Source organism: Colletotrichum jinshuiense, chromosome 3, assembly GCF_051148585.1.
Source record: "Colletotrichum jinshuiense chromosome 3, complete sequence".
NCBI lineage: Eukaryota > Fungi > Ascomycota > Sordariomycetes > Glomerellales > Glomerellaceae > Colletotrichum > Colletotrichum jinshuiense.
The window spans coordinates 3687873-3713270 of NC_139310.1; the positions used below are offsets into that span (position 1 = coordinate 3687873).

Sequence of the window (25398 nt, forward strand, 5' to 3'; positions counted from 1 at the left end):
GAGAGGTGGGCGGCCAAAGCCGGGCCCGACCCGAGTCGAATTTTCTGAAGCCAAATATTTTTTTTTGCTTGCTGCTACCATCATATATCTCCATCATATACAACATACATACATCTTGTACATACACGACCCATGTATCCCGGGGGGAACGTACAGAAAAATCCGACCGCACATTCCTGACAATGCTCTCTCTCTCTAGATTACTCTCGTTCGGGCGGGGGGACTCGTCTTCCGGCTTCCAGACGGCCACCAGGCAAAAGCTGGCGTGAGGTGGGGCCTTTGCGCCCGAGGTTCTCCGTGGACCGTTGGCCGGGTTGCGGGTCCGGTCGATGCCTTTTCGTCGAGGCGAGTGAGTGATTTGACATGTTTTATCGCCATGTGTTTCGACTCCGGGGTTCAATTTCTAGAAACCCCAGGCTCTCGGGCAATGCTTGTCAAGGGTACAGTTCTCGCCGTCGCGTCTTTGAAGTTTTGATGTATTACTATGTGTGCCATGGCAAGCAGGCCGGTGTGGCCCGGGCCGCCGGGGAGCCGCGTGTAAGAGTTACCACCACCATACCATCATGTACCACCACCAACTCCCGCAATCATAGCACACAATCATAATATGCAATCATAATACGCAATAATAATAATGAAAGAAAATTGCCGTTTTCAGGACGAGTAGTAAAACTTTTGGTTCGCGGGCGGGCCGTACACGGCGCTCCGCAGCGGGCTCTCGAAGAGGTCCCGGATCCCGTCGAGGTCGAGGCCGGCGTTGATGGCCAGCTGCAGCATGACGCGCGCCTGTTCGCCGCCGAGGTAGCTCGAGTAGATGCTGTCCGCGCCGTCAGCCAACAATGTCTTTTTTCCACGCCGCTATTCGCCTCCCATATGCGCTATGCCAAAAAAAAATAGAAGGGAGTTCTCAAGACGGGACAAGAACAGGGATGGATGCAAACGGAAAATCTCCAATGTGAAAGATGAGAGAGAGAGAGAGATATATATATAAAGGGAAGTAAATGGCAAGAACAAGGTGGGGGAGGGGGTTTAAGCCCATGAGCACACTTACAGCGGACCGGGGATCGGGCTCGGCACGCCCGAGCCGGTGACGGGGCGGGCGACGGCGACGGTGGGGATCCCCTGCTCGAACAGGTCGGCGGCCGCGGCCCTGGCGCTGGGGCTGACGGACGCCGCGCCGGGTCCCAGGATCACCAGGCCCCTGGCGGACACACGCAACGTCAGCACTCGGAAGTATTCAGGGTTTCCTTTTTTTTAAAAATAAAAAAATTCATATCTAAAAAATGAGTAGAAAAGACAGGGATGGACTCACTTTGCGCCGTTGGCGACGGCGGCGTACATCAGCGACGCGTCGAAGCCCTCTGCAACCTCTCGTCAGCGCCGGGCCCAAGTCCAACGGAAAGGGAAGACAAAGGAAAAAGAAGAGCAGCAGAGGAAAACAAAAACTCACGGTGCCCGTAGACGATGATCACGGACGGCAGCTCCGCCGTCTCGGAGACGTCAAAGTACGGGCGCCCGGTCGGGTAGGCCGCGTCGAAGAAGTAGTACGGCTGGCCGGCGAGGAAGCTCCCGAGGTTGCCCTGCTCGAGCGCCTTGAAGGTGTCCGGGGTGTTCGCGTTGACCTTGGTCGAGTAGTAGATGGAGGTGATCCTGGATCCCGGCGTATGAGCGCGCCATCCGCAGTGGTTTCTCCTGTGAGGCCGAGCTGGGCTGGCCTGATAAACTCCAGGGGGGTGTAGGGGGACTCACCTGTCGTTGAAGGCGATGAGCCCGCCGCGGTCGCGCGAGGCGGGCGACGCGGCGGCGGCGACGGCCTGGTAGAAGTTGGCGTGGCCGTCGGGCGAAACGTACGTGTCGGGGCGCATGGACCCGGTGGCCACGAACGGCTTGGAGCAGTTGAACGTCAGGTCCACGCCAAAGGCCTATTTTCCGCGCGTCTCCGCGTCAGCGATCCCAGGTCGGCGGCACTCCGACAGTATGACGTCGGTTCGGGGGGAAGGGGGGGCTACTCACCGTCTCCTCCAGCGTGTTGGTCCCGTGGAACATGATGGCGCCGGCGATGTCGCTGCCCTCGGCGCACAGCTGCCTGTTGGCGTGCTGGCTGATGTTGAGGTACAGCGACGAGTTGAGGCCCGCGCTGCCGCCCGACGCGGGGAACCGCACGACGGCGAGCTGGGCGACGCTGAGGACCTCGGAGACGTTGCCGATCAGGTCCTTGGGCGTGGGGCCCACCCCCGAGCCGTAGGCCACGTTGTCGAGGCGGCTGTAGTTGGAGGCCGAGAGGATCGTCCCGCCGGCGCTGTAGATGCTGGAGGGTCGGGGGGTGAGCACATGAGTTTGGGCAGAAGAATACAGAAGATCAGCCTTCCCGGGAAGATTGGCTTACACGACCTTGGGCAGGGACGGGTCCGTGGAGATCCAGTCGAGGTCCCAGTCGTTCTTGGTCACATTCGACCGGGCGGCGATGGGCGATGCCAGCGTGCTGGCGGCCAGGGCCAGAGCGGCGGAAAGGAGGCGGGGGAGCATCGCGAAGGTTTTGGCTGGATGTAGATCCAAGGACACTCTAGCGGCACGGTCAAGCTCAGGTATGAAGAAACAGAAAGTGTCTACTCAATTTCGATGAGCACAGATCCATATCCTCCCCTCTTTATACGCAAGGAAAACAGCAGTCTAGATCCCGTTCCCATATCGTCTGGCTTGGCGCGGTGTTCCTGTTGTGTCGTTTCCATGACCGCGCAGCTGATAGAGGATCGCCACGCGCATGCACAACGAGACCAAGCCAGCCATTCAGGCCACAGTCGGCGGCCCCATTGCTCCCTTTCCGGCCCCCGATATCGACGCCTGCGCGCGAATCCCCCGCAGAAGCCAGGTCCCGGTCGACGGGGGCCCCACCGCCTTATCTCGGCTCCTGTCGCCGACGGCCAAATCAGTGGTGTCGGGGAGTCGACTGGATGGGACCGGACGGGTGGAGTTTGGGGCAGCCAGCGGGCGAGCGAGCTGGGAGGTCCGTTGCATGCGGGCTACGTCGAGCGCCTTGGCAGCTCGCAATACCATTACAATCAAAACATGCTTGTCCGTCTGTGAGGACGAGGGGCTATCTTATCGGCCTCGGCAGAGCTTTCCCTCTGATATCAGTATCCATGCAATGGGGCCATCAGCCGGCTGCAGATATGCTTAACCCGGATGAGTGTCGGGCGCTGCCCGCGTGGTGCGAGGTTGCGGGGTAGCAGGGGGGCCACACCAGGTGGCTGGGCCGCGAGGGAAAGCTCCGAGCCCGGGCATCCCGGCGGGGGGGGTATGACGTTGATGCGCTTTATCGGTGACGGTGCATTGCGGGCCGAGGTGCGGTCTTTTCTCCCTTTTCTTGTCCCTTTTTTCTTGGAAACAACGCGCAATGCCTGAGGTCATGGTGGTCTGGATGAGAAGGTAGAATTACGGTGGACTCGATCGTGGCCCAAACAGTAGCATTAAGGCTTGGGCACATGCCCGTTGCTGAAGTGAATAGCGAGGCCGGGTATTGTGCGCATCATCTATACTATCTAAAAATATTCCTCGGCTCCGTCGATGTACTCGAATACGCTAGCCCCGGAAGTGCACCCTGTAGACGTGAAATACCAACCCCACGCCCGCTCGAGCGCCTTCAGAGGCGTCTTCTTCTCCCGGCAACTCAACAGGTACAGCAGCGAGTCGGCCGTGCCCATGCCCCCGACGAAGGTCTGCAGCACCTCGGCCGCCTCCCGCACGATGTCCGGGTCCCGGCACTTGAACAGCACGAAAATGGTCGGCCGGGCGATGCGGTTCTCCGGCTCCAGCGTGTGCACGCCGTTGAACCGCTGGCCCTGGGCCAGGTGCCTGGACTGGCGGAGCAGGTCCCGGTACAGCGGCCGCACGTCCGGCAGCATGTTGGCGCTGCGCCGCTGGCGGACGTGGAGCGCCGAGATGGTCTCGACGTAGAGCGACTCGAGGATGACGGCCTGGAACCACTGGCGGTGGTTGCGGTCCTTGTCGTGCTTAGCCGACTGCAGCAGCGGCGCGAAGCTCGAGCGCCACGACTCGAGAAAGCCCGCGCACTCGGCCCAGACGGAGTCCCCGCCGTCTTGGAGCCCCCCCGGGGTCTTGAGCTCGTGCACGCAGTGCAGCAGGGTGTGCTGCGTGACGCGCCACCACAGCGTGGCCCGGGAGATGCTGCCGAAGCGCTCCGGCATGTCGCGCATGTCGTACCTGTGCCTGCACCCGTGGGGGAACCTGCGGGCGCGGGACATGATCCTGTACCTCTTCGGGCCGAAGTCGGGCGCCCAGGGGTCCGTGTCGAGCCGCTGGAGGTTGTTGAAGATGGCCGTGTCGAACGCCGAGAGCCGCACTTGCTCAAACGGGACGCCCTGCTCCTCCGACCTCAGGTCTATGTACTGGTCCATGATGGCTACGGCGTGGTTGTGGTGCTTCGACGCGGACTCGAAGTTGCCGGCCATCACCTCGAAGGTGACAAACAGCATGGACATGAGGACGGCGTTTGGCAGATCGCTCGTCGTCGGCTTCACTCGCCAGACGGCCTTGATCGCGCGGCCGTAGTGTTCAAGGGCGGCGCGCCAATCCTTGTTTGCATAGTCGTCGCCCATGACGGGATGGAAAGCCTTGCCCAGGGCACCTATGCCGGAGCAGATCTCTCGGATGGAGGAGTCGCTGGTGGCGTACTGGGTGGTCAGGTCCGCCACCTCGTCCTGGATGAGAGAGCCGCCCGGCACATTTGTCATCACGAAAGCCTGGAAAGCGTCCCATTGCTTCTGGTTGTAAAACAGCGACGTCTCGTACCCCGGCGTCATCAGGACGCGGTTGTCCGCGGCATACAGTTGGACGTCCCGCCGACGGGGGACGAGGGTTTGCACCTGTCTCGCAGTAGGGGGGAGGCGGGAGTGGGAGTCCAGGTAACCCTCGCAGGTGCGCCCGGACTTGACACATCTATTACAGTGCGGTCTGGTTTGGTCACACTTGATGTGGCGGCGTCTAGTCTCCCCGTCAGGCTCATGTCGGACGGGGGAGGGGGGAGGGAGGGTCACGCAGCCCTTGCGGGGGAGACGAATGAGGGCGAGATACACGAAACCTGCATAAACGTACCTGCATTCTTTGCACCCGTTTCGGGTCTTGGGCGCGCTCGCTCGGCTCTGGCGGGGTCGGTTTGCCAGTGAAAAGACAACAACCTGGCCGCTCTGTGGAGGCCTGTTGGTTCGACAGCCAGTCAGTCAATGATCCATGGTCCTGGGAACTTTCATCTCGTGCCACGGGCTGACGGTTGTCTGTACTCGTTGGAGCAGAAGCGGGCTAGGCCGTGGCGGACCTGCATGGCCATCCCGATGGAAACCTCCCGATTGAGCATAGGGCGTACTCACTTAGTGCCGGTGCCCGTACTGGGACTCCGCGACTGGGACCGCGATGTCGCCGACGACTGGGACCGCACGCTTTGACTGCTGCCACCAAGGGTTGTGGAGGAAGCAGACGATCCTGTATCCATGTTCTCAAGTCTGCACAATCAACTGGGCGGTGGGCTGCTCAATGGGGTAATGATCTCGGTGGCCTGAGTGGCTGACGGGTGGGAATATCGCTATCCGCGTTCGGGTGTTGGGTCCAACGAGGTTGAAGCCACTCGGTACTGAGGTGAGACGGTGAGGCTTTCGCCGCCCCCCCAGCGATAAAGGAGTTTGCGGTGGAAAGAAACCGACAACTGGTCGAGTTCAGTGTCCAGGGATCCGAATCCTTGCCTTCGCGGCCAATCATGGCTCTCTGTCCGACTGCAAATGCACATCTTCCGGCCAATCAAGCGCTTCAAAATACGTGCTCCCGTTTCGGACTTGGTGTGTTTAATCAAACCCGCATCCCAATGTTAACTAGTATGAAAACCGCTCTTGGCTCTACATCCAATCCTGTTTGTCTCCGCTGTTTTTGCATACCGTGATTATTTATGTCGCCTGGTTGCACAGTGGAGTGGAGGTCGCCGGACCCGCACGCCGTTCCCCAACACCGGCGTTCTGCGCCGGGCACAAGCTTCGGGCCCATCCGACAACTGCAGCTCCCTACGCTTTTGCACTAGTAGGATTTTAGCTCAACGCAGGATCCAGAAGAAAAAGAAGGCATCAAAGATACTCTTCCACTCCCGATCCTCATTTATATGTTTTAAAGAGAGACTGGCTGTAGTGTTTAAGAGCGTAAGCCCAGGAATTCCACTCAAATATCTAAACAGGGTCGACAGCAGTTTTCCTGGGATTCTCTCAAGATCGGGGGTCAAGCTGTCGGAAAGCCCGGATGGCCCGGAACGGCACATAGAGTAAGTGCGAGGAAACCTTTGGAATTCTTAAAGACCATGAAATAGATGGCAAGCGGAAGTTTCCAAATTCATTTGAGGTCCTAAATTGTTGAAATGTCCATTAAAGCTGTCTTCTTCGCCCTAAGCGGTCAACAGCGTTATAAAGTTACTTGAAATTTCTTGTGATAATATGACCCGCATTGAAAAAAGCCGCAACGGCCTTCAGAGCTTCGGTTCCATCTCGCCCACTGCAATAGGGGCTCAGGGCAATTATAATTAATTGCTCGGGCTGCCGGAAAGTTGAAATTTTAAACTATGGTGTTTTGGAGGCTTTGAAACTCGATGTGGTCTGCAGTATTCTCCACCGCATGGAACAACCATGAGTCCACATGATGCAGTCTCTCCACTATGGATCGAACAGCTGCGTCTTTGCCTTCGTCGTCCAAGACGATGAAGCTTTCCCAAGTCAATGGATATACTTAAACAGTGCATCCAGCGTACAGTTTCTGCCTCAGCCACTGTCTACCTGTTTACTTCCGTATTCTTCCTTCTCTTTCAATGCCGGCATGCTATTACCGTTTCCGTGGTTGTGTGGATGTCAGTGCGTATACTTAGTACAGCAATGGCGGGAGCGTTGCTTCTGCAGTGACCAACAACCAGGCCATCATACAGCCTCTTAAGCGTAAAGGCACACTCCAATTTAATACGTGTCAAGGGTTTTGCTAGTCACTGTATTGCTTCACAAGTGGTTAGGTGTCGGTTAATACATCACATATTCATAAGGGATAATTAGGTAAACCACAAACTTCAACTTATACTATGTAGGTAACCTCGTACTCAGCAACTACTCCAATTCACGAGGAGGTAGCTCATAACCTCAAACGCAAATTGAATGCATCCCATTATTTCCAGCACAACCAGGCTCTGACGTAATATAAAGTCATTGAATCAATTACGTCTGCAACTAGCCTGACAGAAAATACGTCGAGATGTGGGTTATGCCTCAAATATTACTTCATTTCACAGTCAACATGTTGCACGAGTTGCTAGGCACTGTGGTTAAGAACCGTACGCGAAATTGTGGCAGAAAAGCAACAAACCTAGAGGGCTACTATTCTACTGTGCCATTATCTGTACGCTTTTACTCAGCGCCAAAGACGTATACGTCCGTGCAGAAGGACAAGAGTGAGACAGTCTCGCCGACGACAGTACTGGCTGAGTCTGACTCACTTCCTTTCCTCCGCGCCGGTCCATGCCGTTTCGGAGCTTGTAGCGGCCGAACCAACATGTGACTACACTAGCAAGAGAGTGGTGGCGAAGGAAGCAGCATTTAACCTGCTCTGCCAGCCCCTCAATTCCATTGTTGCGAATAGCATCTCCGCGGAGCCTCAGTCGGACTGCGACGCTTTTCCAGGCGGTGTACTGGGATGGGCCTGGTAGAAACAGAAACCATGCACATTGAAATGACGTTGAACGCCTTTGAGCGGCACCTTGAAATGCAATGCGATACTGGACGCAGCCAATAGCCGCAAAAAATCAATTAGAAATCAACGAGGAAGATGAGTGACTGATCAAAGCGCATCGCCGCTGCTGTTTGGTGTTCTAGAAGGAAAAACCCCCCATGGTCACAAAGCTAAGGCGAGATCCCCGTTACCCCCGCTGCATTCCCGTCTGACTAGTCGGCATCCGGGCAATCCAGCGGCATCTGGTTGGCCCGCCGAGCGGTACCGGCCCTGAAAGCGCGAGGCGCGAGTGGAAGGAAAAGAATTCAACCATTTAAGAGTTCCGATGACTAATTAATAGGCGCATTGGTTTCAACTTCTCACTAATACTCGAGCACTAGTTTCGCGGGGGAGAACAAATCTTGGTATTTCTAGCCCTTCCCACACTGCTAACCTCGGGTAATCAAATGGACTTTTAGTGAGTCAAAGCAATCGGGGTTCAATTGGCTTTATTTTTCAACCTTTTTTTAGCACCTTTTCGTGGGAAACGGACACATAACCTTCGGTCGTCGCCACCGGCATACGGGGATACTAAGCCGTTTAACTCTTGTTTCCAGCATACTCTGATCTATGACGCCACTCCTCGTCGCTTGTCAATAACGGAACGCATGTCGCTGAAGCTGCCACGATGGATAGTACCGACAAGGAGATAAATTCCGACTCTTCGCGGAATGATGATGGTCTTATTGCAGAGCCCGCGGCCCGTCCCAGCAGTCGCGTAGGGCGCGTGTTGAGTCGAATCGCGTCGGCACCCACTTCGGATCCGGGGCCACCACCCGACGGGGGTTACAATGCTTGGATGGCTGGTGAGAACGAGCCGGCTGCTTCGTTGGTTGAATGAGACTAACATGTTATCTCAAAGTTCTCAGTGCGCATTTCATTTTCATGGACACATGGTAAGACATGTCTCGGTGCAACACAGCCTTCAGAGACTAATAGTGCGGCCTTGTAGGGGATTCGTGAACTCCTTTGGTGTATTCCAGACGTATTACGTCCAGAAACTCAACAGGGCACCGTCGGATATTTCATGGATCGGCTCTTTCCAGGTGTTCCTCCTCTTCTTCATCGGCGCGTTCTCGGGCCGGTTCACAGACGCAGGCTACTTTCGTCACCTCTACATCTGCGGTTCTTTCTTGATCCTAGTTGGCATATTCGCTACCTCCTGGTGCACGCAATACTGGCAGATCTTTCTTTCACATGGCGTATGCGTCGGCGTAGGCTTTGGCCTCCTCTTTTGCCCGTCGTTGGCCACGCTATCGACTTACTTCGACAAAAGGAGAGCTATAGCTATTGGTCTAGCGGCTGTCGGAAGCGCGTCGGGCGGATTGGTCTTCCCGAGTACGGTTCGGCAGCTGCTGCCTCAAGTCGGGTTTCCCTGGGCCATGCGCACATTAGGTTTCATCCAGTTCGCAACGCTATGTGTTGGTCTCATCTTTCTGAAGCCTCGGATACCGCCCCGCAAGGCGAGTCAAATGGTGGACTTGTCTGCGTTCAAGGAGCTTGAATACACATTTTATACCGCCGGAGGATTTTTTGTAAGTCATTCCCCCGTGTTTTAAGACGCTCTGCTGACGATGCTGCTGCTAGTCTTTCATGGGCGTGTACTTTGCGTTTTACTACCTGGCCTCGTACAGTCGAGATGAGCTCTCCTTTTCTTACACGGATTCGCTGAACCTGCTCTTGGTTCTGAACGGAATCGGGTTTGTCGGGCGCCTGGGCCCCAATTTTCTCGCCGACAAAATCGGAACCATCACCGTGTTCACGCCCATGGCATTCCTCTCGGGCTTGATGACGTATTGCTGGATTGCCGTCGACTCTCCCTCGGGCCTATACGTGTGGACTTGCTTCTTCGGCATCACGGGCAACGCCATCCAAGCCCTTTTCCCCGCAGGTGTTAGCGCCTTGACGACGGACCCGAGCAAACAGGGGACACGCATTGGAATGGTGTTCACGATTGTCAGCTTCGCTGTGCTCACCGGCAACCCTATCGCTGGAGCGATTATCTCTTCCACTGGCGGTAGTTATCTTGGCGCCCAGGCCTTTGCGGGCAGCTGTCTCATGGTTGGGACCGTGTTCTTGGCATTGGCGCGAGTAGTTAAGACGAAAAAGATAGGGAAGGGGTGGTTTGTTAAGGTTTGAGGATAATTAACTGACGCATGAATTGTCGATGTTGCCAAGACGACAGGAGGGCCTGTGTATGATATTGTAAAAGTGTTTGTTTAAAACATATTTATATTGCAAATAAACTATTCGGACGAAACAGGTGAAGCACGCAAAATATAGGTTGAATGCATGTTAATTCATCTAAACATAGTGATCATCTGAGCTGATGACTGATAAATTTAAACCGAAAGCAGGTCATCTGTTCATCTCAACTCTACAACGTAGGAGCCTAGAGGGCTATTTTACGCATGCATAGGTTAGAGGACCCTGCTTGCCGATCGACCATGTAAGAGAGATATCTGCTTATGTCATATTTTTTGCTCTTTACGAAACGAATGATCATGCGTGCTCATGCAGCTCAACGCTAGTAGTGGGAGCAAGCCATGTGCGGGCATTGTTTATACAAGATAAAATTAACAAAACAGGAAAGAGAATAAGAGGCTCGCTACATCAAGGCAAAATTAGAGCTTGCGAAGGAGTCGTCTGTATGAAGATTTGACATATTGAATGTAGCAAGAGCACGTGGCACTTTGTGACGACATAGACGTTGCCACGAAGGTAAGATGGTTGCATTGCGCATGATTCAGGGCGACCAAGACTTGAAACGTAAATCAATTGCTTCAGGTAGGATTGTCGAAGGCGGTATTCCACCGTTTAATAAGCACCTTCCGATGCTCGGGCTCACCAGAAGCACAAGCTAAACAGGTCTGCTTTACACTGACGGGCGTACGCCTCGACTGCGAATGGCTACTCTTTTATTACTCGCGAGGGCATGGAATCCGGCTACCAGAACTCCACTGCGCAATGTTCAGCGGACCCCGAGACCAACTTGTGCCATGGACGGTGCATCAATGGAGCCTCGGCGATCATCAAAACAACATTAATCCACATAGGCATCGGTGATCTTCCGGATGTGGAGAGCCATCGACTAATGTAGTTTGTCATTGCTTACATCCTGTGCCGACGAGGGATAATATGGTCGGCACTTAAGAAAAGTCGCATGGGGCAGCTGTGGCACTGTCAAATTTAACTTTATAAAGATAGCCAAAATAGATTAAGTATCCCGTTGCCAACCCACTCCCATTGGTTCAACAACATCTTGGCTCTCTGAGTTGCCACAATTAGTTAAGGCCATGAGCAAGCGAAGCGGGTGTTATGCAACGTGGTTCGGATCGGCTAGGAGCCAAGGCCCTCCAGTAAGGAGCATACAACCCAATTGCTAGTGTACCTGACCCATCTACATGGAACTGGAAAACTTGGTCAGGTTCCATGGGATGGATCTTTAAAAGGGCCTGACCAATACCATTGCAAGATGGCGCCTCTGGATCGACTCATAAACCCTAAGCAAGAGGTGCCATTCCTGGCAGTTTCCGCTTCGGGATATTGGGAGATCCAGCGGCACCCTGCCGGCTTCGGATGGCTTCTTCTGCAGATGTCTACACATAAAACTGTCTCTGCCGGCTGCTACCTCTGTTGGGATTCGTGTAGATCTTAGTGCTTATCGAAGGCAGTTCATCCGATCACTTTGCCATGGCTCTTCTCAAGCACTGTGCCTGGCTACTCTTGGCGGCCAACGTTGCACTAACATCCGCCAAGCCCAGCGCGCACAACTTTACACAGGCAGCCATCGATAATGGAGAAGCTCTTTCTCTGCTGAACATCGAGGCCCTCGGAGCCGCGCAAACGCTGAGACAGAGTCTGGCGCGTCGGGGAATCAACTCCACATGCTCGGGCGACAAGATCCGGGTCCGGAAGGAATGGTGCGAGACATCTGTCACCACTCTCGTCCCACGTCGCTGACCTTTGCGCGTTAGGAGAACTCTTCCCGCGGAAGAGCGCAAGTCTTACATTGCTGCAGTGAAATGCCTCCAGTCTTCCCCAACCTTGTTGGATCCTGTCGAGTTACCCGCCGCCAAGTCCTTGTTTGACGACTTCGTCTTGACACATCTTAACCAGACAGGAAAGATCCATGTGACGGTACGTTGAGTGAAGTATGCATACCAATGTAACCTACTGATAACCTTCTCCTCTAGGCAAACTTTCTGCTATGGCACCGGTACTTTACCTGGACTTACGAGCAGAAGCTTCGCAACGTCTGTGGCTACGAAGGTGCGTCGACAGCTTCAACTGTAAGGTTGAATATACTAATGCGACCATGCAGGAGTACTACCGTACTGGGAATGGGGTTTCGATGTCGAAGACCCGGCGGCATCTCCCGTTTTTGACGGCTCAGAGACCTCCATGGGAGGCAACGGCGCAGCCTTCCCCCACGAAGGAATGCACATCGTCCAGAGCTTCTCCAACACTACAATCAAGCTTCAGCCTGGCTCTGGTGGTGGATGCGTTCAGAGCGGCCCCTTCTCAAACATGACTGTTCACGTCGGCTCTCGTCTACAGTGGCAATACGGCACCACGACCCCGTTGAGCGTGGAAAAGCCAACGGACGACCACCCCCGTTGTCTGCAGCGCGACCTCAACAAGCACATTGCATCCAGATACAGTTCGTTCCGCAACACCACGGAGCTAATCCTGAACCATGACACTGTCGAGTGGTTCCAGGCCGTGATGCAAGGCGACGATCGATACACTCCTGGCATCGAGGTGGGCGTTCACGGAGGAGGTAAGCACATCCCAGGAGACTACTATTCAGTCTCCCTTTGAAAGCTAGGATTTTCTCCGAGTAGGAGAAATTTCTGCTTGGCCCATTTTATGAACCCGCTTGCTAACATTATCACGAAAAGGTCACTACACAATTGTAAGTTGACAGCCCTTTCGTTTTTCACGTCTGAACCTATTCAAATACTAACTTGCTTGACAGGGTGGAAACCCAGGAGCAGATCCGTTCATTTCGCCTGGTGGGTTTCTTCTATCCATTCAATTTCCTAATAATAGGCCTTATGCTTGAGCGCATGCTAATCTCAGAACCTTTATTGGTTTTTAGGCGAGCCTGCCTTCTATCTTCACCATGCTCAAGTTGACCGCGTCTACTGGATCTGGCAGATGCTGGACTTCGCCAACCGCCAGGTAAGTCAAGTCTGCTTAGCCCGAGGCTAGGTAACTCCATACTGCCAAAGGCCCCGAACTAACTCTCGAGTTTTTAAAGGACATTTTCGGTACCGAGACGTTGCAAAACAACCCTCCCAGCCGAAACGCCACCCTGGACGACATCGTCGACATTTCTCCTCTGAGTGAGCCGGTCAAGCTCCGGGACTTGATGAGTACCGTTGGGGGATCTCCGTTTTGCTACATCTACGAATAATCAGTTCATAAACATAGCAACTTGTAGTTAACCCTTCCCATTCTCTTCTCTTGTTTATAATTAGACTGTAAATAATACGATTTAAACTCGCCTTTATATTCACCTACTTTGAATTTTTGTTCTGATGCATCATGAGTACAGCCACGTATACCTCATAATCTGCTGAAAGGGTAGGGTGGAGAGACTATGAAAGGACGGCACCGAAGGATAGATCGGACGGTCGATTTTCTACAAAAGGCACGCACACAAGACACAGACGGTTCCAGTAACATGTGCCAGCTTGACTCGCTATCGGTATTTTGACGTGACATGATGTGGCCCGTCCAGAAGGGATCGAAGAAGGAGCACGAGGTGTCCAAAACGCTTGGCACAGCGAGGTCAAGGGCTTTTCTACTCGAAGAGGTGACACTCGTAGCGAGAGATGGTTCATCTTAAAACATTGTCATCTGGAGAAGGGTGCATGGATGAAGAAGGGGGCAGGGCATGCGACGAAACTTTATTTTCCGGGGAAACCCCCCGCAGCGTTGGGGGAAATCCTGCCTGCAGGGCAGTTGCTCGTCTTTGATAACCCTTTCGCTTAAGGTGTCAAAGATCGTCGTCCGGGGATCCTGATCCCCAACGAATAAAGTTCGGCGCCTGGAACAAATACACGCGACAAATCGCTTCGCAAACTGGCCTGAAACCTCTGCCGCAGCCCCAGAAATGCGGACGGATCGGAGAGCAGTTCAAACTTCCCGTGCAGCAAATAGGACAAAAAAAAGAGATGTGAGGTCAAGAAATAATCTGGTCTGGTGTCGGCCTTCCAGCCCGTATAACAGATGGCAAGACGCCGCAATCTCATATTGTTTTTCGGATGATGTTGAGCCCCTCATTTCGATTGCTTGGTCTGTTATTACTCTCAATTAATAGTCTGTCACTTCTGTAATAATGTCTTCCTTAACTATAGCCTTTGTTTCTCTTCTTTCGGCCACAATCATCGGCCAGGCACAGGCGGTTGATCCGCTTGTAGACCTTGGCTATACCAAGATCCAGGGAGTTGCCGAGCCGGGCGGTGCGACTCGATGGTTGGGTGTTCGGTATGCGGCGCCGCCGTTGGGCGAGCTCCGGTTCGCCGCGCCGGTTGATCCCCCGAACACGACTGATGTAGTTGATGGTTCGAACGTAAGACCTCCAGCTCTCGTTTAAGACCAGTACCCGCATACTAACAGACTCAAAAGTTCCGCCCGATTTGCCTCGCTCGCAGCGCATCGGACTTCACGATGAAGCCCAACAAGCGCTTCACCACCGACGAGGACTGCTTGTACGTCAACGTCTTTGCGCCGTCCAACGCGACGCCGGAGTCGAAGTTGCCAGTCATGTACTTCATCCAGGGCGGAGGATTCCAGTCTCTTTCAAACGCCAACTTCAACGGCAGTGATCTGGCCAGGTTCGGAAACATGCTTGTCGTCCAGGTCAACTACCGAGTTGGGCCCTACGGTTTCTTGCAGAGCAAGGAGGTGGAGGCTGGCGCGAGCATGAACAACGGCCTCAAGGACCAGATTCAGGGGTTGAAGTGGCTGAAGCAACACGCCGCTGCGGTATGTTGCACCATGCTCCCGGTTCTTGCCAACAAGACTAACATTTTTCCAAGTTCGGAGGAAACCCGGATCAGATGGTTGCTGTTGGCGACTCCGCGGGCGCAACGTCGGTAGCAATGCTTCTCGCCGCATTTGGAGACAACGACCCGGGCTTGATTAAGGGCGCCATCATGGAATCGGTGTCGGTTGCGACCGTTCGCACTCTCGAGCAGGGACAAGAGCAGTACAACTGCCTCACCAACGCCACAGGTTGCAACAAACAGGCCGACTCCCTGGCCTGCCTCCGCAGCCTCAATGCCACAGCGCTTCAAACGGAGGATTGCCAGTTCAACCCCAACCTCGACGGCGACCTCGTCAAAGCCCCGACTCTGCAGCGGTTCGCCGAAGGCAAGTATCTCAAGGTTCCAACCATTGCGGGCACCTGTACCGACGAGGGGACCAAGAACGTTCCGCAGAGCACGGAGACCATCGAAGAAGCCTTCAAGAATATGAACGACCAAGCCACACAGTCGCTCAGCAACGCTTCCCTCGCCCTGCTCAAGGAGACGTATCTTGACAAGCCGCAACCTGTCTTCCCGAAGTCGGGCAAGCTGTGGCGGCAGCTTGCTACCGCTCATGGGGACTATAGGGCACACTGCATCACAAAAATCTTCCAAGATGCCATGGCTCGGGACAACGTGAAGACCTTTAATTACCGATATGGTCCTCTCGATGAGGAGCAGGAAGCCCAGGGCTTCGGCGCCTACCATACCGTCGAGCTGAATGGCGTCTTTGGCCCCAGCAACACCGACGGTGCCCCGCCCAAGAGTTACTCTACCACCAACGCGCCCATTGTACCGCTAACCCAAGCATACTGGGCCAGCTTCGTCCGCACTCTCGACCCGAACGCCGCCAAGATTCAGGCCAACATGCCGGAGTGGCAGGCATGGACACTCGAAGGAAAGCAGAGACTATTGTTCCAGAATAATACCGGCACCATGGAAGGCATGCCCGCATCCCAGCAAGATAACTGCGCGACGTTGGCCCCCATGATCCCTTTTATTGAAACACCCGCCACGGATGCCCAGAAGGCCTCTGTGGAATTGAAAAAGGTCTCCGGGTCAGCGGCGCCACCGGCTCAACCTGCTAAAGCTCCGGCTTCTGGCACCGACGCGGGTGGAGGGATGCCTGGAAATCCGTTCAACATGGAGCACACCAAGGGCGGCAAGGGCAACGGTACGAAGCACGGTGGAGGAGGCAAGGGCAATGGTACGAAGCACAGCGGAGGAGGCAAAGGACATGGAAATGGGACAAACTCCACCACGCCCACCATGCCGCCCCCTGGAGTTGGCTCTGCGGCAAAGTTGGGATACGGTCTCACTTGGATGTGGTCGGCCATCGTCGTCGTCTGCGTGGGCCAATTTCTTTTAGAATAGCCCTACGAAAGTATTTTGGAAGTTGGCCCATAGGGCGCCCTTCTCCTTATTTTTCTTATCCAATATACAATTTCAAGTGCCTTTTCCCTTTTCCCCTTGTAACCGGCTTTTTTCATGGCAAATATTACAGCGTGTTCTTTGATATATGCGAGCGCGGTGGTCTGCGCCAATATGCAATTTACAGCCTGGGCTTTGGTGCCGCAGATCCGGCTATCAGAGCCCGATCGAAAAGCTGTCCGTCGTCTGTTGGTTGAGCAACCAGCCAGCCTTCAATTGCAGAAACAAGGTCTTCGATTTGGTCAAAGTTGTTTCCGGCATGAAGGCAGATCCTGACACGCTCACTCCCTGCTGGGACCGTCGGTGCAACAATGGGCCGTATCATGAAGCCACGCTGCTGGCAATGGCGGGCAAGACTCCTGGGGTTCGAGGTGAAGAGGGGTATTATGGGTGACTTTGGCTTTCCCGGGGCCAGATGGAAAAGGTCAGTCTCCGGTCGGTGGCGAGCGCGTACGCCCAGCAACAGTTCATGGGTTTGATCAATAAGAGACCATAGATGGCGGAGGAGAGGCTCAGAGTGTCCGTTGATGATGAAGTCATAAGTAGTTTGTATGCTCGCTAGCGAGGTGAAGGGCATGGCAGTGGTATAAATGAGGCTGCGAGCGTAGTTGATGAGGTAAGATCGAGTTATGTGAGAGCATATAACAATTGCTGCTGAATGTGAGACTGGGATCAGTGTCATCCATGGGAATGGGCAAAATACCTCCTGAACAGCTCATTGCTTTACCAAAAGTGTGGACTCGAGCCCAAACACGGTCCTCGAGGCCCAGGTCACAGACTAGCCCTCGCCCTCTGTCCCCAAGGAGACCTGTCGAGTGAGCCTCATCAACAATTATGAGTCCATTTCCATGCGGCAAAAACCGTTCGACACACTCGACGATTTCTTTCAGCGGTGCAACATCTCCGTCCATGCTATAGACTCCCTCGACGGCGATGAACACATTCTTCGACCCGTCTCTTACTTTTCGGCCCTGGTCCCCGGCAGTTAACCTCGAGAGAACTTCACTCAAGCTCTGGGGCCAGCCTTGTTTTTCAGCCGGCTCGACGGTGTTGTGTGCAAAGGCGACTTTCTTTGCGGCCCGGCTCATTTTCATGCCGTCATGCACACTCGCATGTATGAGCTCATCGTACACGATGATGTCCTCGGGCTGGGGGGTACAACCGAAGAGTCCGACATTCGCGTCGAAGCCCGAGTTGAAGAGCAGCCCAGCCGGACCGCGATGGAACGCTGCAATGTCCCGCTCCAGCGACTCCGCAAGAGACGCATTGCCATCCAAGAGACGCGAACCGCCGGAGCCGAGGAGTGGCGTGCTGCGGCCATCGCCATCGCCATCAGAAGAAGTCCGGGGCGGATCGAGGTGGGCCTTGATCCGGGCGAGATACCGACGCTGGATTTCCGGGTGGGTCGAGAGGGAGAGGTAGGCGTTTGACGAGAAGTCGGCGCTGCCGGGCGGGACGAGGGTCAGCCGCCGGAGCTGGCTCTTGGATTCCCGGCGGGCCAGGAGTCCCGCGAAGACCTTGTCCAGACGGTCGCTCGCCGGCATGGTCGCGACGAAGCAATGCTTTGGGGAGAGGTGTGATGGAGGCAAAAGGAGCCACACCGGACCTCGGCATTGGATACGGTGAAGCGAGGGAATTTCCCCTGGGCCCTGGGAGATCTGGCAGCGTTTGTAGCCGAAAACGACGCCAAATGCAAGATCCATGCAGGGCGAACCCCACCGGCTTGCCGGGCCGCACCGTTGGGAACTCGTAAAAGGACAGGTCACTGCTCAGAACTCAACAAGTTTACCAGTGATAGCCGCTGCCCCGGTCCATTGCTACACAACAAATGCCGCAGCGCTGCCCCGCCTGCGCCCATCCTCTCCCCCAGGTCCCCGGAGTCTTCGGTTGATGACTCCTCGATCCCTTTTTTCAGGGCGGACTCGCACCCTTCCTGCAGTGAACAGACGACCGTAATTCGCCTGTGCTTTTCGGGCCCAGCACTCTTTCGTATGACATTTTGACCCCTCTCAACGCCCACCATGGCACCCGTCGGCGCTTTGCTCTGGCGTTCGCTCAGGACATACCAGATCTATGGCGCCAACACCGATGTCGGAAAGACCGTCTTTGCCTCGGTCTTGTGCAACGCGACCCGCAAGTTCTGGCCCCATGAGAAGACGGCCTTCCTGAAACCCGTTTCTACGGGCCCGGCCACCGAAGCCGACGATGGGTGTACGTTTCAACCCCACCGGATCGCTCCGTTTTTTTTAATCGTCCTGGTATAAGCTTTCCACTAACCTGGGAACAGAAGGGCAATGCTCGGTTTAATTCCGCTGTGGTTTTCTAATTCCGCCTTCTAGTCACATCCAACGGTACGCGCCCGGCATCTCGAGGAAGACGCTGTTTCAGTTTGAGATTCCGGCGAGCCCCCATCTGGCCGCAAAAGCCTCGAACCAGGTAAGTCGGCACTTTACTCACACCGCGCCGATTTCCCACATTCTAAAAATAGGTATCAAGCCGACTCCGACAGACGGCGAGGTTTTGAAAAGCATCCACGCGTACTCGTCTCGCCGAGCGGCCGAGGGCCCGGGCTGGCTCTTCATCGAAACGGCCGGCGGAGTCCACTCGCCGGCGCCGTCCGGGACCCCACAGGCCGACCTCTACGCCCCGCTCCGCGCACCCGTCATTTTCATCGGCGACTCCAAACTGGGCGGCATATCCCAGACCATCTCGGCCTTTGAGTCTCTCAAGCTCCGCGGCTACGACGTCGAAAGCATTTTGCTCTTCCGGGACGACTACTACCAGAACTACTCGTACTTGACCGACTACTTTGCGCGCGGCCATGGCATTCCTGTCGGCACACTCGAGCAGCCCCCGGCTCGCGCCGAGGACGATCAGGCAGATGCCAGACTCATGTTCCAGTACTACAACGATATGTCTTCAAGCGATGCTGTCAAAAGCACTTTGGACCACCTGCACGACCGCCACCTCGCCCGGATTTCACGCCTGGAAACCATGGGTCGCGATGCGCACAGCATCATCTGGTACCCATTCACGCAACACAAGGGCTTGACCCCCGAAAAGATCACGGCTATCGACTCGGCCCACGGCGACAACTTCCAGACCCTCGTTCCCCAGAGTCGGAACGCACCGCAAGACCAGTCTCTCCTGCAGCCTTCCTTCGACGGGTCCTCTTCCTGGTGGACTCAGGGCCTCGGCCATGCGAACCCGAAGCTGACCCTCGCTGCATCGTACGCGGCTGGCCGCTACGGCCACGTCATGTTCGCCTCGGCGGTCCACGAGCCGGCTTTGGCGCTTGCCCAGACGCTCCTGAAGGGCTTGCAAAACCCGCGTCTGTCCCGCGTCTTCTACTCCGACAATGGTAGCACCGGCATGGAGGTCGCCGTGAAGATGGGTCTCCGCGCTGCCAGAGTACGCTACGGCTGGAAGGCCAATGACAAGCTTGAGATTCTGGGCTTGAAGGGCAGCTACCACGGCGACACCATGGGCGCGATGGATTCCACGGAGCCGTCCGTGTTCAACGAAAAGGTCGAGTGGTACGACGGCAAGGGCTTCTGGTTCGACTACCCATCCGTCATGTGCAAGGACGGCAGGTGGCAAGTCCGCGTGCCCGGGGCTCTGCGCGAGGATCTGGGCGACGGCCAGGAGTTCGGCACCCTCTCCGAGGTCTTCGATGTTGCCGGCAGGGGGAAGACACGGGAGACCCTTCTGTACGAGAAGTACATCACAAAGGTCTTGGGCCGCCTTCGCGGACAGGGCCGCAAATTCGGCGCTCTTGTCATGGAGCCCGTCATTCTTGGAGCAGGCGGCATGATTATGGCGTAAGTCCAGATTAACTGGTGATATCCCTCCACCGGAGCCAGCGCTAACCTGGGTACAGTGACCCGCTATTCCAAAGCACTCTCGTTAAGGTGGTCCGGCAGCACCCAGAGCTGTTTGGCACCGCGGTCGCACATGCTCCTTCAACAAAAACAGACGCCGATGGTTGGACTGGGCTGCCTGTGGTATTCGACGAGGTCTTCACGGGCCTCACCCGGTTGGGCCGCTTCTCAGCCGCCTCTTTCCTCGGCGTCCACCCAGACGTCGTTGTCAACGCCAAGCTCCTTACCGGTGGTCTGGTGCCGCTATGCACTACCTCGGCGTCCGATAGCATCTTCCGCGCATTTGAGAGCGATGAGAAGAGCGACGCGCTCTTGCACGGCCATAGCTATACCGCGCACCCTGTAGGATGTCAAGTGGCCCTCGAGTCACTACGAGAATTGCAAAAGATGGATAGAGGTGACGACTGGGCCTGGGCAAAGACAGGGGACTGGGCCACCGGAACATCTGCTGCCAGCAGCGGCCCATCTCAAGGTCCAGCTTCTACTTGGTCCGTCTGGTCTCAGTCATTTGTCGACTGGGTTTCTAAACAGACTGGCCGGGTCGATGGCGTATGGGCGTTGGGGTCAGTCCTCGCAATCCACATGGAAGACAGCGAGGGCGCCGGCTACTCTAGCAATGCCTCTGCAGACCTACAAGCCGCCTTGCTGAGAGGGGAAACCGGCGTCGAAGGGGGGCATTGGAACGTTCACAGTAGAGTTCTTGGGAACGTCCTCTACGTCATGACAAGTCAGACGACGAAGCAGGAGGATGTACAGAGATTGGAACGTCTGCTTAGGAAAGCTCTCGCCTAACGAGCCCTGGCGTCAGTTGAAGCAAAATTCTCACCGTTTTAAGATTTTGTGTAAATAGTCCATTGATAGGTAAGGCCTCACAGGGCTTGATAAGAGCTATCGGCTAGCCAAGTCGTAATCGAGCGTCCCATGGTCACTTGCGTTGTGTCGTACTTGGTGCGGAGCGATTGAGGGGGAGTGAATGTACCCCAACCCTCCTTCTCTCCAGTCGATAGTGGCCAATGTAACATGGGTGTTAAGTAAATCCTTGGTCTCGGGGCTATTAGGCACTGTCGCCTTCAAGTCGGAGCTGTAACATGAAGTATCCCGCTTTCTCCTTGGTCTGCAAGCACAGCATCTAGCCCCTTTGTCAGAATCAATGTCGTTCCAAGCAAGAAGAGCATTCGTTCAAAGATATATAATAAAACAAGTAGACTTACACAATGCCAAGTATAAAGAGAAGACTAACGCCTCCACAGCCTACACTAACTCCAATCTTTTGAGATGTTGTGAGGTCTTGTTTCATTAGTTGATGTTTGAAAAGAACAGGCTGGGCAAAGAGTGTATACCTTGTATCATACCGCTCCCAGGCGACGAGTTTGGTGGCTTTCCTGTCGGCTCTTTGGGTGTGGAATATGTTCTGGACTCTGTAGGTTCTGCACTTGGCGAGGTCTTCGGAGTCTTAGCTGAGGTTTCTGTCCTCGCTCTTGGAGTATATCACTGCTTGGAAGTCGGCCGTGGAGGGTAACTCACACCTGAAGTTTTCGTGAATTCCACGTGCTTGCTTGTCGAGGACTTGCTAGTGCTTTCCACTGTTGAACAGAAAACTGCAGTGGCAGATCCAGAAGACCACGTTAGTGTTGCGCAGTATTCATCCGTCTCAGTACTGCGGTCATCGTCAACTCGTCTGCGCCAGTCTGGTTTGCGGTGCTATCTGAGCTACCTACCATGCCAGGGTGTTACTGCTCAAGGATCTCATCGACGTTTTGAGTCCATCGTAACACGCGGTGTAGATAAAGCAATCATCTACGTCTTGGTAGCCGCAGCAGCCTACAAATTTCCGACTGGTAGTGCAGTAGCCGTCGTTTGGACAGGTAATAGGCTCGCCTAAACTTCATCTCAGTAATATCTCAATTGATCTAACTTCCATTGTCTTACTCATAACATTATAGCCGCAGATATCTTGGTCTGGTGCCTCCCTTCCGAGAAGCGCCTGTGACAGGGCAGGAGGAGCGGTGATGACTGGTTTCTCATAATGGTCCTTGTTCGTCGGGGCCGGGGAGTAGCGAACAGCGCAATCAGCCAGAACCACGAAGGCGGTGATGAAGAACACAATGTGCAGCATTGTGTTGATGGAAGGCAATGTTAGACAGAATAGGGGTCTAGGTTGACGAGCCCTGGGTTAGGAAGACGCGGGGTTTCCTACATAAAGCAGCAGTGCACATGGGCTTTCTATTGACATATTTCACTCTTGGCGATCCAATCTCATGAATCATAAGCATTCGGAGGACAACATTTGTATAAGAGGGCCTGCAGAATGCAAACATCGCAGTTAGATAGCTTTGCTGACTTGAGTAAAGTCCTGTGGCTTAGCCGACGAAAGCGGTCAAAAATTGTACCGTCCATCCGAATCTCAGGATTAAGCCTGATACTTAAAACTTTTTTTTCATTGTGTCGCTTTCGGTGTGGAGGCTGAGTGGCTTTCTTGGCGATGTTCAGCTGAGGGGGAGGCTGTCGAGCTGTGCCCGGAGCGTTGGACCAACGCCGTTGGTACGTAGCAACAACGTACATCATTCAAATGCCAATCTCTCGCGCTCTAGCTTCCTGGCTTCTTTACCGGTGTTAGTCACATCGGCTGAATCCCAAATACTCTTTTCTCATTCCATACTTGGATGGGGCCTTGTGTAACATTGATAAAATGATTGTCCAAAACAGTACGAACTGCAGTTCTTTGCAATCACTAAATGACTTCAACGACTATATTAGACAACTCAAGTCTGAAACGAACCTCAGTGTCACCGCCCTCGACCAGTGCCGGGTGCAGATATGTCATGCCATCTGGGGCGAGAGCAACCCGGATATTTCGGGGATCGGGGTAGGTAGCATGCACCCCCCCGAATTGATTGACCTGCCTTTGTCGGAAATTTCCCTGACGAGGTTTTGTAGATCTCAATAGGCTATGCTGTCGAGCTTGGCCTGGGATTCTGCTTGGCCGCCTCCGTGATGGCGATCCGCCAAAAGCAAGGCCCGGGGTGGGAATTCGCCCAGCTGGTAATCAGAGCCGGGCTCGAGGCTTTCTTCGACTTTGCAATCTACTTCGCCATTTCAGTGGAGCTGGCATCGATCGTCATGCTCGTCAACAAGGATTTCGGAATATCGACCGCCGGCTTCGGCGCCAGCCAGGCACAAATCGCCTTCGCCATCTCCGTCGTCTGCGTGCTCCCGCTTGTATACCCGGTGGCACTGTTACCGGCACGGCTGTTCCACCCCCAAAGCGAGAAACAACATGATAGCGATAGGAAATCAGAAGAGACTACAAGGCGACAGAATTCCCGCCTGGTGCTCTTCGCCTTTCTCTGCGTCTTGTTCTTTTACCCGTTCCTGTCTCAGTGCATACACAACTGGGCCCCAGTTCGGGTTGGTGAAGGAAACGGCCCCGACGGGGATACGATCATAACGGGAGAGGAATGGGCGAGGGTGCAAGGTATTTGCTTTGAGTCTGTTGATAAGCTCACTGTCAAGGAGGACTTTCTGCTGGCTATCTGCGAGATCATCGCATCCATCTCCATATTTCTTTTCGTAATATGGCACGCGGTTGATATTGGTATCCAGAGGCTGGATGAGGACGACAGGTATTTCGGCAAGGAGCGGAGGCGGACAAGGATTTTGTCTAGGACCCGAAATTTTATCGCGAAAGGATGGAATGGCCACAACGGGATACAGGTTCTGCTATTGTTTATCCCGCTTGTCCTGGGCGGGGCTCTGCTCTGGTGCATCTTTCGTCTAAGAACGATACAAGCAGCAGCCACCAAGAACTTGGGCAATGAGGACTTAGGGAACGATTGGGGATTTGGTCAGATCGTGAGCATCATAATGTTTGCCCCCGTGCCTGTTAACATGGTGTTTACTGCCTGGGATGCGGGGCCTCTTCTAAGGGTTAGACGGCTAGAATGCAGTGAGTAGCCAAGTGATTGGTCCAAGTATACTTCGAATGTCTTGGGTTTATTATTCAAAGTAATATTGAGACGGATTTCCCCTGGCCTTCCTATCTTAAACCCACGGCGATCCTATGTTGTCGAAAACGCTCACCATTTCTGGTCATTTTAACTACATCAAGGCAGTCAAGTTCTTTTGGGTCGTAATACGCCGTCAGGTGTCCAAGTTCCTTTGGAGGCAGATAAAGTTTATAGACTTGCAAATTTACCTTGACGCCTTGGTTTCACCTCCTGACATTACCTCTTGAGGCTTCGGGATGCTCGGCTCATTAGCCGTACCCTGCTGGTTCAAATAACCAGACACTAACAATCCGTGGAACTGGCTGAGAGGATGTGTACATTAGTTTCGAGTCCTTCTAATGCGTTGCTGAAGAGCGGCCCCTGGGCGTTACGGTGGTTCTCAAGATGTGCAGCATGCACGTGCGCCCGCATCCTCAGTTGCGGCGTGGTTCATCTGCACAAGAAAAGAAACCGGCCATCGTCCGCGAGGAATTCCTTGCAGGAATGTCGTGATTCTTTTGGCCAATGCCGGTCGTGCCTGCAGCACATACGACAGGTGCATGAAGCAGCCGACCGGGATCGTCCCTCGACTGCAAGGGCGAGAGCGAGGCTCCCGTCGTCGGCCAGACAAATTAAGCTGCTGTCTCACACGGATTTAACGCCGGTCTTTCTTGCAATTCCCGTGGCTGTTTGCCAAAGCGAGAACGAGGCAAAGCTCGGACGTTCCGAGTGATGTCATATGGGCAACGCACATCTTGGGCTCCATTGCAACGGTAACTAACCTGTTTAACTTCTCTTCTGCAGCATGCTGCGGCATAACTTATGGAGCAGAATGTAGTTCGAGATGAGTAGCATGCTTTTAGCGACAGAAAGATAAGAGAGAGGGGGATGACGAGAAACAGACGGAGACGGACAGAGACACAGAGAGACAGAATCACGGAGAGACAAAGCAAGGCCGAGAGACCGAGAGACAGACAGAAACGGAGGCCACTACCACTGTCACTATCGGCACAGGGCTTAGCGCAGGAAGGGCGGGCTTCCTGCAATGCATTTAGGATCCTCGGCCGTGGAACCACAGCGTGCTCGGTCGGTGTCAGTGTTTCTAGATCACTAAGTGTTGTTCCATACATGGAGTTGAGACCAGCAGAAAACATGTGGTAGAGGCTGGTAGGATTTCATTCCTGGGAATAACCGGCAGTTAAAAATTCGCGATGGATTTACTGGGGCCAATTGCCGCTGAGATCATGGGTGCTGACGTATGCA

At 54.5% G+C, this 25398-nt stretch overlaps 7 protein-coding genes across 7 annotated transcripts; 4 read left to right on the plus strand and 3 right to left on the minus strand.

The window, feature by feature from the left end:
* Positions 1-654: 654 nt before the first annotated feature.
* EsH8_III_001006 (asparaginase) lies at positions 655-2526 on the minus strand (the record flags this gene model as incomplete). Its single annotated transcript, XM_083262731.1, has 7 exons — positions 655-817; positions 1052-1201; positions 1313-1361; positions 1451-1692; positions 1750-1922; positions 2014-2308; positions 2387-2526. 7 exons carry the CDS (start codon positions 2524-2526, stop codon positions 655-657), a joined length of 1212 nt encoding a protein of 403 aa, XP_083123218.1.
* Positions 2527-3539: 1013 nt separating this feature from the next.
* EsH8_III_001007 (uncharacterized protein) lies at positions 3540-5371 on the minus strand (the record flags this gene model as incomplete). Its single annotated transcript, XM_083262732.1, has 2 exons — positions 3540-4956; positions 5298-5371. The coding sequence occupies 2 exons, from the start codon at positions 5369-5371 to the stop codon at positions 3540-3542; spliced, it is 1491 nt and encodes a 496-aa protein (XP_083123219.1).
* Positions 5372-8425: 3054 nt separating this feature from the next.
* On the plus strand, positions 8426-9936 carry EsH8_III_001008 (uncharacterized protein; the record flags this gene model as incomplete). Its single annotated transcript, XM_083262733.1, has 4 exons — positions 8426-8603; positions 8660-8693; positions 8750-9332; positions 9385-9936. The coding sequence occupies 4 exons, from the start codon at positions 8426-8428 to the stop codon at positions 9934-9936; spliced, it is 1347 nt and encodes a 448-aa protein (XP_083123220.1).
* A 1554-nt stretch (positions 9937-11490) lies between these two features.
* On the plus strand, positions 11491-16211 carry EsH8_III_001009 (uncharacterized protein; the record flags this gene model as incomplete). The annotated part of the gene is made up of 11 exons (XM_083262734.1): positions 11491-11720; positions 11775-11937; positions 11994-12069; positions 12122-12580; positions 12702-12715; positions 12779-12815; positions 12902-12984; positions 13064-13148; positions 14166-14380; positions 14437-14796; positions 14850-16211. The coding sequence occupies 11 exons, from the start codon at positions 11491-11493 to the stop codon at positions 16209-16211; spliced, it is 3084 nt and encodes a 1027-aa protein (XP_083123221.1).
* Positions 16212-16389: 178 nt separating this feature from the next.
* Positions 16390-17812, minus strand: EsH8_III_001010 (pyridoxal phosphate-dependent transferase; the record flags this gene model as incomplete). Its single annotated transcript, XM_083262735.1, has 2 exons — positions 16390-16934; positions 16996-17812. 2 exons carry the CDS (start codon positions 17810-17812, stop codon positions 16390-16392), a joined length of 1362 nt encoding a protein of 453 aa, XP_083123222.1.
* A 477-nt stretch (positions 17813-18289) lies between these two features.
* EsH8_III_001011 (uncharacterized protein) lies at positions 18290-20941 on the plus strand (the record flags this gene model as incomplete). Its single annotated transcript, XM_083262736.1, has 4 exons — positions 18290-18477; positions 18608-18704; positions 18765-20089; positions 20149-20941. 4 exons carry the CDS (start codon positions 18290-18292, stop codon positions 20939-20941), a joined length of 2403 nt encoding a protein of 800 aa, XP_083123223.1.
* Positions 20942-22838: 1897 nt separating this feature from the next.
* On the plus strand, positions 22839-24103 carry EsH8_III_001012 (uncharacterized protein; the record flags this gene model as incomplete). The annotated part of the gene is made up of 2 exons (XM_083262737.1): positions 22839-23015; positions 23087-24103. The coding sequence occupies 2 exons, from the start codon at positions 22839-22841 to the stop codon at positions 24101-24103; spliced, it is 1194 nt and encodes a 397-aa protein (XP_083123224.1).
* Between the last annotated feature and the right edge of the window lie 1295 nt (positions 24104-25398).